Source organism: Sardina pilchardus, chromosome 20, assembly GCF_963854185.1.
Source record: "Sardina pilchardus chromosome 20, fSarPil1.1, whole genome shotgun sequence".
NCBI lineage: Eukaryota > Metazoa > Chordata > Actinopteri > Clupeiformes > Clupeidae > Sardina > Sardina pilchardus.
In genome coordinates this window covers 6,920,188-6,932,606 of record NC_085013.1, presented here as the reverse complement: position 1 = coordinate 6,932,606, position 12,419 = coordinate 6,920,188, and the positions used below count along the sequence as shown (strand labels likewise).

Below are 12,419 nucleotides of genomic sequence, written 5' to 3'. Positions count from 1 at the left end.
TGTGTGTGTGTGTGTGTGTGTGTGTGTGTGTGTGTGTGTGTGTGTGTGTGTGTGTCTGTTTTTTGGTGGATTAAGCTGTAGAGAATGTAGGTGATGATGGCATGAGGGATTCCCAGGGGAGTGGTGGGGTGCGTCATTATCAAGATGGGCTTTGTGTGCCAGTGAGGGGCAAATAGGAGGGAGGGAGCGGGGGTCTCGTGTAGGGGGGGTAATTATGTGACTGTGTTAGTAGGGTTTAAGCCGCTGTGTGTGTGTGTGTGTGTGTGTGTGTCTGTGTGTGTGTGTTAGGGAGAGATGAGTGGAATCTGGCGAAAGTGGATTAGTGACCACGGCCACATAACGTGAAGGCTGGTTGGTTGGTTGCTCCTGTCTGCATGGATACAGCATGGTCAACAACACGAACAACAACATCAGCCGCCAAAACAACAAAAACAGAAACATCTGCAGCAGTATACGTCATCTCATCTCTCAGGACCACAGCTGTGTTTCAGGGTTTTAATGATTTGTTGCCAGATCTGTAATCACTTTTATTAGTGAAACGGCTTTGAGAAGGTGTGTTTCATTGGACTGCATTGAAAGAAGACACTTTCACCCTTTCTTCTGGAGTTAAGATCTATTTTTTTGCTTTGCCTTCTCCTGTCCAGTTCAGAAGCGTGTTTTGTTGTTTGGATGGCATTATAGTTCAAACATGGTTGTTCTTCTGCGTCAAGACGTGTTATGTTTGCGGTCAATCTTTGGGAAGAAAAGTGCAAGGAACAAAGACCTCAGCCTGTCTCCTGCTTCTAGACGACGTGAGTTTACACAGATACCCTTGGTTGAAAAGGGCAGGTTAGACATAGAGTTTAATAGAGACCGGTTATAATTGTATTTACTGTACAGATAGATGGATGGATTTATTGATGTGTTGATACCATTGATTTATTGATTGATTGATTTACAGTATAAGCATCTAATTTTGTAAAGAGTTTACATTTAGTAATTTTATTTACACTACAGGTTGTCATTGTTTGTTTTTGTGGTATGCCAATTTATACTTTTGTTGGTCTGAGGAGGTTACGTTTGAATTTGTTATTCTTATTAGAAGTGCTGAAGAGCTCTGTTCCGGGCTTGCTTGAAAGAAAAAACAAACAAACATTTTTAGCAGAATGTTGGATACGTTCTCTCATACCTGTCAGTGGTTGTGGGTTAATACCTTCTATACTCGTATCTGTGGTTCCAAACCAGATTAAGGACACTGTGCTGTGAAGGTCTAGACTTATTTAACTTGCTAACCCTACTCAATCGGGTGAATCCATTACATAAGAAGTTGGTTGCATGACTCCAACAGCATAGTAATGTCACTATGCAGCGGTCTTAGAATTCTATATGTGATTTGCAACTAATTACTTTTTCTGCAGTTGCACATTTTTAGCTGGACTCCGTGGGCATTGTTAGGTTTGCACAAGTGTTATTGTATAGCGGGCTAACTGATTTATATTTATATAGTATAACTCAGCAAATATCAAACACCATTCTGGTTACTGTGTATGTGCACAGAATCGTGGAATCGTGGAAATGGGATAATGTTTGTTTGAATGATTGACAAAAAACAAAAACATTTAATTTGTGGACATTGGAGATGCATACTCACAGTAGGTTGTTATTCACTTATGTTGTGAGATGCCCATTTGTACACTAAAAATAAGAGTTTAACGGCTTACCTAATAGATTTTCCTTTCATTAGAGCCATTATGTCTACCCTTTGCAATTAACTGAGTAACCATTCGAATACAGTCAAACATAGTTTATGTACCTTGCTACTCACAAACATAAAATCCTATGATTTTCTGCAGCACTAAAACATGTGTCTGTTGGACAATGAGCTGATCCATAAGCTGATCAATGAGGTTCGAGTCTTTACCCTGGTATGAAAGACCAATAATGCTCTATTAAAGTATGCCCCTTTCTCTCACACAGCTTCTAAAGAAGAGGATGTCCGTGTCTTGGTCCCCCAAATCTTCCAGGAAAATGTGTTTCTGGAGGGCAACCGTCACAAGTATGTGGAGGACCTCCACTCCGAGGCCCAGCAGGGGCTTAAGCTGAAACAGCTGGAAGGTAACTGCTGAGTCACCTGTAGCCATGTCGTAGACGTGCCCATCCTGGGTGACTCGTATAAGCCTCTAAACAAAGAAGTGTGTGTTGGAAACTGCAATGGAAACTGACAAGACATGTCTGGTCTGAGGCTTGACTTATGAGGGGCAGTTTAAAGTCTTCTTAGATACTGTTCGAGCTCTTAAAGGACTAATTGTGTTTTCTCTATATTCCTGATCTTGACAAGTGTGTTGAGTCTATTATAGCAGCACTAAGAGCTTTGAATGAATATGGCATAGAGCTATGAGTTAATTGAAAATTAAATGTTTTATTTTGGTAAATTGATATTAAAGAGCCATAGGTACAGTAGATTGCAGTTATTTCAGTTAAATTATCCAACTGATTTGCCAGTATCTTCATGCCTTTCTTGTGTAAATGTTCTAAATGTGTCTCCCTTTTGTGACAGAAAACAACATAGACACTGACTATCAAGATGATCAAAGTGTAATTGTAAGTATGAACAACACAACTTTTCATATCACAATATAGTTTGGAGTATATGTTCTTGAACTCAACATGTCCCATTTATATTTGTCAGTTTTATCCTTTTTTTTTTATCCATTTTCATGTATGTCATAATACTTTGGTGTTGACCAGGTTCACATTTCACTGCTAGTTTTGTACTGCTATAACTGTGAATGTGACAAATACATCATCTCTTGAATCTTATATGGTGGGGATTTTTGCCCATGGCAGAGTGGTGTGACCTCTCAGAATGATGTGGGCAGCTGCAGTGAAAGGAGGAGATCAATCGGATCTGAGAGCACAGCGACTGACAGCATGTCGACAGTTTCTACACAGTCCATCTCTTCAAGATCCACCCGGTCAGCACTCTCTCGCCAAGGTAACAGCTACATCAGCAGAGACTTGGCTCGCTTGAAAGCCCTTTAACATCTTTGTATGCAGAAACTGTTTCCAAGTTTTATATATTAGAACTATTTCACCGGTGATCAGAGGTTCACAATTTCACAGGTGTTTAGAAGCTCAGTATAAAAACTATATAACTATATAACTAAAAACATCTACTGTACATGCCATTTAAAAACGTTATGTATGTTGTGAAATCAAGTGGAAGAATGGTCCAATTGCGCTATCTGATGAAATTATATCAATGGTCTTTCAAAGGGTCCACGTTCACACCCCTTAACCAAGGGAAAAAGGAGAGGACAAGGGGCCGGAGGAAACACAGGAGGACCACAGTGGTGGGAATACCACGGCATGTCCAGAAAGAGCTAGGTAGAGAAAACTATATTTAGTGGAGTTAAAAAAAAAACTAAAAAAAACCTCAAACAAACAATATATATATTTTTTTATACACACACACACACACACACACACACACACACACACACACACACACACACACACACACACAGGCTCACACACACACACACACACACAAGTAGGCACACATACACATATTACACACACACACACACGTCACACACACACCAATAATAATATCATTACGTTAATTACATTAACATTACATACATTAATGTCACATTTAAACTAGAAATGCAATTCCAAGGAATTACCAGTGCATGAAAATGCAAAAATAGATAGATAATGTAGATATGGTTACTAAGGTGTAGCTAGGGTAAACATGGTGGTTGCATAGTTTACAGAGAGTTGATAGTGTGAAGGTAGACAGTTTAAAGATGAAACGTTCCAGTTCTAACTTAACTAATGATTTCTATTCATGTTAAAATGTTGATTAGCTAACTTAGCTAATGATTTCTAGCAGTTACGTTAAAAATGCTTATTATGCTAGCAATGCTAACTTTACTAACAATGCTAACCAGGTTGATTAGCTAACTTAACCGATGATTTCTAGCAGTAATGCTAAAAATGCTAACAATGCTAAATTTGCTAACAATGCTAACCAGGTTGATTAGCTAACTTAGTTGATGATTTTTTGCAGTTATGTTAAAAATGCTAACTATGCTAACAATGCTAACCATGCTAACTAGCTAACTTGCTAGTGAGGACTTTTATTTTGAAACATTTGTTGCTAGGGTATCCATGGTGGCCACTATCAGGAAACAAGAAGTTACTGCAGTATAATCATGTTGGTTGCTATGGAAACGGTCATAAACACTTAATTTTAATAGTTGCTATGTTGGTTGCTAGGTACATGGAGGTTTCATGTAGTTGACTGGAAGCATAGTGGATGATATCTGACAGTTGGAATGGTTGAACAGTTCAATAGTTGAGTAGTTTCAGTGGTTACATGATTTAATAGTGTATTATTGCAGTGAGGAGGGACCCACAGTAAATACTTTAAAAGTTGTATATAGTCTAATTAATGTTGATAGACAGAATGTTTAATGGATGTTGATAGGCAGATTGTTTAATAGATATTGATTGACAGTTTAATGGGTGGATGAGTGAATGGTCTGAAGAAGATTAATGGATAGAAGGTTGGATGGAATGTGCCTTATATTCTTGTTAAGAGAGACACTGATACAGCTCTCAGAGAGTAGTTGACACAGGTGTAATCAATTTAACTGGCTAGTCTTAAGAGAGCCAGAGTGTACTCTTAAACCCTGAGACAGAGTAAATCATTTAAAAGTTGAATGTAGATAGTCTAATTAATGTTGATAGACAGAGAGTTTAATGGATGTTGATAGACAGATTGTTTAATAGATGTTGATAGACAGTTTAATGGGTGGATGAGTGAATGGTCTGAAGAAGATGAATGGATAGAAGGTTGGATGGAATGTGCCTTATATTCTTGTAGAATGGAGAGACACAGCTCTCTACTGAGAGTAGTGGATACAGATACAGGTGTAATCAATTTAACTGGCTAGTCTTAAGAGAGCCAGCCTGAGACAGAGTAGATTGTTTAAAAGTTGAATGTAGAGCGTCTAATTGATGTTGATAGGCAGACTGTTTAGAATGGGTGGATGAGTGAATGGTTTGAAGAAGATGAATGGATATAAAGTTGGATGGAATTAGGAGGACTTATTTTGATACTGTTGTGCGCAGAGGATACAGGGGAACAGAATATGTAGTCTTCAGAGAGGAGCCTGAGAGAAACTGACAGTTGGTGCCCAGGTGGCCGGCCACCTGGCCTAAGATTCTAATTGCTGCCGTGATGTCATAATGAGCAATGTTAAGTCTATGGGGGAAATTGTAATAGTTTTTAACTAATAGTTTAAAAAGTATAAAAGTTACAAAGTTGAAAAATATAAAGCAGGCATGGCATAAGCAAGACCTACGCAACAACGTTTGAATTAAGTTTCTACGTTAAACGGTTGAAGCTGAATTGGCTGCGTTAGAAGAAGAAGTTTAATAATAATAATAATAAGAAGACTTGGAATAACAGTACAGTGCATTTTCATGCACTGTAATTAATGCAATTTAATCTCTAAAGGGTTTGAACACTTCAATCTACAAAGTAGATGTGAGAGAATTTGATTGTTATGCTTACTCAATGGTTTGTATATATTTGTACCCCACAGGGCTGGATCGAGCAGCATGGACAGCATTCCAGAGGTCACAGGAGCCTGTACCCAGTGAGGACTTCACAGGCATAGCGGCCATTATACCAAGCGCAGCATCAGCTGTTGCTGGGACTGTGTCGACAAGCTCAGAGAAGCAGCAGGCACCCAGGCAGCCGGAGGCAAGGCCTAAAGATGACCTAGCACTCATTCAGAGCGCTCTGCCCCAAGGCTCCTTAGCCCAGAGGCCCAAGTCTGTGGCGGTGCCCTGGGTGACAACAGCCACAGAGTCAGGGGACGTCCCTCAGCACCCACCCAGCCCCGTGATGTACATCTCCCCCCAGGCCACGTACCTGTCCAAGATCATCCCCAACGCAGTGCTGCCTCCCTCGGTGGACGTGGTGGAGATCAACCGCAACAGGACTCGCAACAGCGTGCGGACCGTCAGCAAATGCAGCCTGGCGTCTGCCAGCCCGGCTCCCTCGCGCGCCTCCTCGCGCGCCTCCTCTTCTCGTGCCTCCTCCCGACGCCCCACGCTCAGCTCCGTGAGCTCCGGCTGGAGCCGCTCCGACTCGTCCGAGACACTGGTGTCCGACTCCTCCACCATCTCCAGCAGCAGCACGGCGCGCGCCTCCAGCAGCGGGCAAGAGAGCGTGGTGGAGGCGAGGCAGGGCAAGGCCAACCCGAGGCCCAACGGCCAGGTCAAGGTGATGGAGGAGAGAGACCAGACCACTGGTCAGTTCACGCGGAGTTTGTCTGTGATGAAGAGGGCCAAGAAGCCGCCACCCCCTAGTCGATCCTACTCCCTGCACAAAGACAAGATGAAGCGGCGGTCCAGGGACTTGGCTGAGGTAGATTTTTCCGGAGTGAAGCCAAAAGGTGGGAGGGAGAAAGCCTCTGGAGGAAGCGCAGGATATTCTGCTGATGAGTCTGCGCAGGAGGAATCGTTCAGCTCTGGGGCACCGAGCCCTCATTACACTCAACAGCAGACAACCAGAGAGGGTGCAAATGTAGTTCACGCCTCCCCTCTGAATCCACATACAACTGAGAATGGACTCAGGAGAAATTTGTCTCCCTCCAGTGGCTATTCAAGCCATAATGGAACGCCACACACCACAGGGGCCAGTCCTCTCAATGCAGCTAAGAGAGAGCTGGCGGCTGTATCCTCCAACCACACAAAGCCTGCTGTCCTGGCCCTGAAGTCCCTGTTCGAAATTCCACAGCCACCGAAAGTGACTGCACCCCCGCCTCCCCCTCCTGAGACTTGGGCTCACAATCAACGCACATTTGTTCTTCTGTGTGGCCCTGGACCAGCAAACATCAAGTTTGCCACTCCCCCCAAAAGACTGCAGACACAGCATGGGGAAGGTGAGGTTTCCTCTGCTGAAACCCCCTCTAGTTTATCAGTCGCACAACAGAAACACACTACCACAGCTATGGCAGAGCAGGACTCTCCATCAATGAACAAAAGGCCAAGTCCATTACCAAGTAACCTAAATCTAATGCAGGAGCTACAGAAAGTCCAACAAAGTCCATTAATGAATAGGGCACAGGCGAAGCAGGTGGATGCCCCAACAGGTCCACCCCTTTCTCCCCCGCTTCCTCCCCCTCCGCCTCCGCTGGAGATATCTCTAGACTGCTCTTTGACCACAATGGATGACCTGCCGCCTCCCCCACCTCTCTTCTCACCTGTGTTACCTAATGCATCTGCAAAAACGAGCCACGGGATACCAGCAGGGATCCCACCTCCTCCACAGCAACCTCCTCCACCCCCACCTCAACACCCCCCACCCCCTCCACCTGTGGTGGCACCTATCCCCAAGAAAGATGGGTCTCCTGTCCCTCAGGCTCCTGCCCAGCCCAACATTCCCAAGGCTCCCCCGCTGCCAGTAAACTTTAAGACACAGGCTTCTCTGAGAAAAGTTCCGCCTCCACAGAAAAAGGACCCTCCTGCAACTTCTGATGACTCCTCTCCTGTGGTTACCCCATCCATCTTGCAGAAGGTCAGACTTCGGTCCATAAAATCCAAAACCCCCAAACCAGAGCAAAATGACACGGAGTCGACTGTTGAACAGACAGACCAAAAACCTGCTGTGAGTCAAGTTGCACCGCCAAAACCAATCAGGAGATCGCTGCTATTGGCAGAACCGCCGCCTGATGTTGCTGCCCTCATTGCAGATGAACCAAAGCCCCTACCAGATACGACTGAACAAATGTCTAAAACCGAAGCGATTCCCAAAAATGTTCAATCAGAAACCACAGTTTTGAACTCTCAATCAGAACAGCCTTCTGTAACACCTCCACTTGATTCAACAATTTCTGTATCACAACCAGAAGCTACTGATTTGAAATCACTGCCAGAACCCATTGCCTCGACACCCCAAGCAGAGACCAGTGAACTACCATCTCAACCTGAGCCACCGATTCCAGATTCTGAACCAGAGCAATCAAATACTCCGTTAGAACAATCTATATCTGTTTCTGACTCACAACCTGTTATAAAGAGTAAAACGGAACCTACCGTTTTAAAATCAGAAGAAAAACAATCTGAATCAAAGTCTGATGTGGTTTCAGCGGTTGCAATCTCTGAACCAGAACAAACTACAGAAATTCCAAAAACTCCAGAACCAGAACATGAGACTTCAAATGTGTCTCCAGAATTAGTGGCTTCAAATTCTACAGTAGAAGAAGCTGTACCGGAGTCTAAACCAGAGACAGAAGCAGTTGCTCAAACAGAAAAAACACCCTCACCTCCTGAAACAGATTCTGTGGTTCCAAAATCAGAGCCAGAACAAACTTCTGAAATATCTCAACCAGTACCAGATGTACCGCCTCCAATATCGGAACCTGATACTTCAAAACCTGCTCCAGAATCCAGTTTGTCAGTGGCTCAAGTAGAAGATGCCATGTCAAAGATGGACATTGAACCAGCTGTCTTAACTGATGCACCTGAACCAGATGATGCAGAATCAAAACCTGAAGAGCCTCCAGTAACTTCAACATCAGAACCAGAGCCAGCAGTTCCAAAGCCCCAGGTGTCCTCAGCAACAACAGAATCCAATCCTGGACCTGACCCAACTGTCTCAAAATCTGAATCAGTATCCACTGCTGCAGTTTCACCAGCAGCAACAACAACAACGAAGACGACAACTGCCTCTACCAATAAGTCTCTACCAACAATTACCATTTCGGCATCTCAGGCAGCCAGCACTGCACCAAAACCTCAAACAAAGACACCCACTCCATCAACGTCCCCAAGCAGCAAGTCCCCCCCGGCGTCCATGAACTCTTCCATGAGTCTACAGGAGGCCATTCGCCAGAGGGCAGCCGCAAGGTCGGCTAACGATGGCCCTGCCAAACGCCTCAGCGTGCATTCCCCTCCTGCAACAGCAGGGGGCAGTCCTCTCAAGTCTCCCACCAGCACAGCCAGCTTCATTTTCTCCAAGAGCACCAAGAAGGTGGTCATTGACACACCAAAATCTCCTGAGGTCCAGTCCAGCCTGAGAAAAACTCTGCAAACAGAGCTGACCGCTGTGTCCAGTCAGTCCAATCAGGGCGATGGGCAAAAAAGGGTCCCCCCACCTGTTGCTAGCAAGCCCAGAGGCAAGAGTCAGAGTCCCAGAAATGGGTTGCCCAATCCGTCCACTGAAGAAGCTGTTACTTCAGACGTGCAAACTGCTGGCCAGGGCACACAGTCAGAGGACACTAGAAGTAAGAGGCAATTAATTATGAACATGAAATTACAAGTAATTACTAATAAAAGTATGAAGTAAATGATTTAGTCTAATTAATTACACATGTTTTTATTGAAAATATACAGATTGTTAGCTATGTGAGTGACACTCCGGCTATGTTAATGTTTCACTTTTTTCTTTATATTATAACAGAATATATATTAATTATTATAATAATTATAACACAATTTTTGGAGAGCTTCTCCATGTCTGTTGTGTTTGATCATGATAGTATCATGAGTGTATTAATTATGCTTTGAACTGACCACTTTCTTTTCTATCTGTAGATACAGCATAAGGAGTGAGGACTTGTCAGAGAGCTGCCCAACATAGTTACCTGACCATGCTACAATCAACCAGTGAAAGTTGGGCATCGTTTTCTATGCTATGCATATCGTTTAAATACTTGCTAGGTCATGAGATGTTTTCACTATGCTTTTGTAATGATTTAAATACGTAAGGCTCTTCTGTCCATTGTTTGACCCAAATAATCTGGACTACTACAAGGTGACAAGAGGGAATGGAGTTACATCTTGATGATTTTGAGTGAGAAGTGCTATCAAGTTTGTTCTCTCATCACAATATATATATTATCTAAATATTGAATTCAAATGTTTCTTTAATATATAAAGAGTCACTTTTAATATGCACTATACTATCTGCATTAATTTTTACACAAAATGTAATATTCTTGTTGAAGTTGCAATGTTGTTAACAAAAAAGGTAAAATGATCATAACCTGTTCTAAGTTATTCTCTTTTCCATGTTGAAAACTGCGCTATGGATAGATTGTTTTCTGTTGCATTTCGTTTTTGTCTTCATTAGTGTTTCACTAGTTCAGTGTCTGAATTCACTTAAAAGGCAAATTCTTTAGAGGACCAGGCTGCTTGTTTGGATACAGTTCTGTTCCGTTTGATGTTAAAGGTCAAACAATTTTCTAATTCATGTCACTGACCACTGTCAAGTCTAATTAAATGAGCGTTCTTTTGTTCTAAATATGTTTAATGCCTAAGTTGATGCATGATTGTTATTGCTCATCATAATAAAATGTATACAAGTCAAATTTGTAAAGTGACTGTTATTTGATATCATGCACTACTTCCTGCTTGTTGCCTATGGGGACTATTTTCAGATATCACTGCGCCCATGGTACGTTTGCAACTTGCCTTGATTATTACGCCAGATGAGAGTGTAGTTAAAGCATAAAAATGTCTTACAAAACACATTCTACTAGTGATCATAAGCTGTATCCACCTCCTTCAAATACTGATGGAGAATCAGCTTTGTGGAGGGTACCTAAATTAAAGCCAGGAATTAAAAGTTCAGGAATGACGCACTGACTATCTTGTTTGCACAACACAATTATCTTTGTATACAGATGATAGTATTTTGTTCACAAAAGAAAACATTTTGTGTTTATATAAACTATGCAAAGATAAACAGACAAATATAAATAGGGATTTTAAGCTTTATGGTTTGCTCTCCAAAGATAAAACATGAGAATATATAACAAGATGCACACTTACAGGGGTTTTGTGTTTGAACAAAAATGTTAAACATACTAATGTATTCCAGCAATATGACGTCAAAGGGTCATGATGTCATAGGTCTATGACATCATGACACATGATTCCACTATTTTTCCATTTGTCAACTTGTTGCTATCCATTAGACAATCTGTTGTGGTGGAGGTAGTTGGCAAAGCAAAAACAAAACCTGTTTATATTTAATAACCCCATAACTGCCCTTTGTGCCATTGGACCAGGTGAATGGCCTAAAACATCTTGTAGGGGAAACTTTCTCAGCTTTAACTGAAATTGAGGTCAGGTCATAGTCCTTAAAACACCCTAATCTACAGGAGAAATATCAGAAGTTCCCAAATCAATTAAAACTGTTCTGTATTTGGTGCAAATTCTTACCTGCACTCATGTTTGGAGGCTGGCTTTCAAGGCAGGTATGAGTGACATTCATTATAACGGCAAAGGATTTTCCACTCTGGCCAATCGCAGAGATCATATCCAAACACATCTTCAGGAGTGTTACAGGAGGATGAGGATTCTGTGAAGCCCATCTGTTAGCTCAGAGGTTCCCAACCTGGGGCCCGGGGACCCCACTATAGGGGCCGCCAGAGATTGCAGGGGGTCCGCATAATGTCGCCTGGGCTAAGGTTGTGAGGTTAAATTCTATTTGCGCAAATTAAATGTATAAAATCCCAATTACACGCAGAGTTGGAAAATCAAAACTCTATATAATCCAAATGAAAACATACTGTATTTTTGTTCCATTCATATTCATGTAGCTATTTATTACCTCTGACCTCTGAACTTGCGTAAGCAAACCTTAAGGTCGGGCTAGACTAGGCATTGATAATTCATCCCTGGACTCTGATTGTTGAATAAAACTATGTCTTGTGTGTGTATGCGGGTAGGAGTTCGGGTAGGGGACCCTGGCTTGTCTTAGACACAGGGCCTTCAAGGAAAAATGGTTGGGAAACACTGTGTTAGCTTTTGTTTCCATTGCCCTACCTATTATCAGCTTGGATCTAAAAGGCCAGCATTAATGACAATAATCTCTACTATTAGATGTTTCTGATAGTAAAGGGTTAAGAATAGCATGAAGAGGAACATAAGAAATTGGTATCATATAATTTCCTGCTCCTGGTTGCTAAGACATGTAAACAAAAGACAATTAGAGAGGTGTGGTTTTGAGAGAGTCCTGCGTCATACGTCATGCGTCTTGTGCTATGGGGGTGTCTTGGAATGCAGTTTGTACAGTTACAGGTGAACATTAGTGGACAGGAGCAGTCTAACGCTCACAACCGAATAAGTTGCTTTCATCATAAATGCTATACTCAAGATATTTCAAAATAACCACCCCTCGTAAACAGATTCACCAAAAATAGTTCATGACTACAGAGACATGGACATCAGAGAAACCAGATTTATACTGAAGTGTCTAGAAGTAGAAGGCGGTGGCAGCAATGGACATATAACTTAAACATTCTTGGCGGACAGGTATGGAAGTGTGCTGATGGGATGATTACATGTGTCTGATTACAGAATCCTGGGACAGCCAGAGATTCTAGCAGCTAATTTATCACAATGGTCAC

The 12,419-nt window shown here is 42.3% G+C and overlaps 1 protein-coding gene across 1 annotated transcript in view; it reads left to right on the top strand.

The window, feature by feature from the left end:
* Window positions 1-10,373, top strand: part of si:dkey-157l19.2 (uncharacterized protein KIAA1522) — a 31,756-nt gene extending 21,383 nt beyond the window's left edge. Inside the window, exons 3-8 of the mRNA XM_062522451.1 lie at window positions 1,957-2,094; window positions 2,537-2,580; window positions 2,827-2,974; window positions 3,256-3,366; window positions 5,598-9,287; window positions 9,598-10,373. Coding sequence (XP_062378435.1) covers window positions 1,957-2,094; window positions 2,537-2,580; window positions 2,827-2,974; window positions 3,256-3,366; window positions 5,598-9,287; window positions 9,598-9,608 — 4,142 coding nt within the window. The 3' untranslated portion in view covers window positions 9,609-10,373. The remainder of the gene's footprint in view (window positions 1-1,956; window positions 2,095-2,536; window positions 2,581-2,826; window positions 2,975-3,255; window positions 3,367-5,597; window positions 9,288-9,597) is intronic.
* Window positions 10,374-12,419: the final 2,046 nt, after the last annotated feature.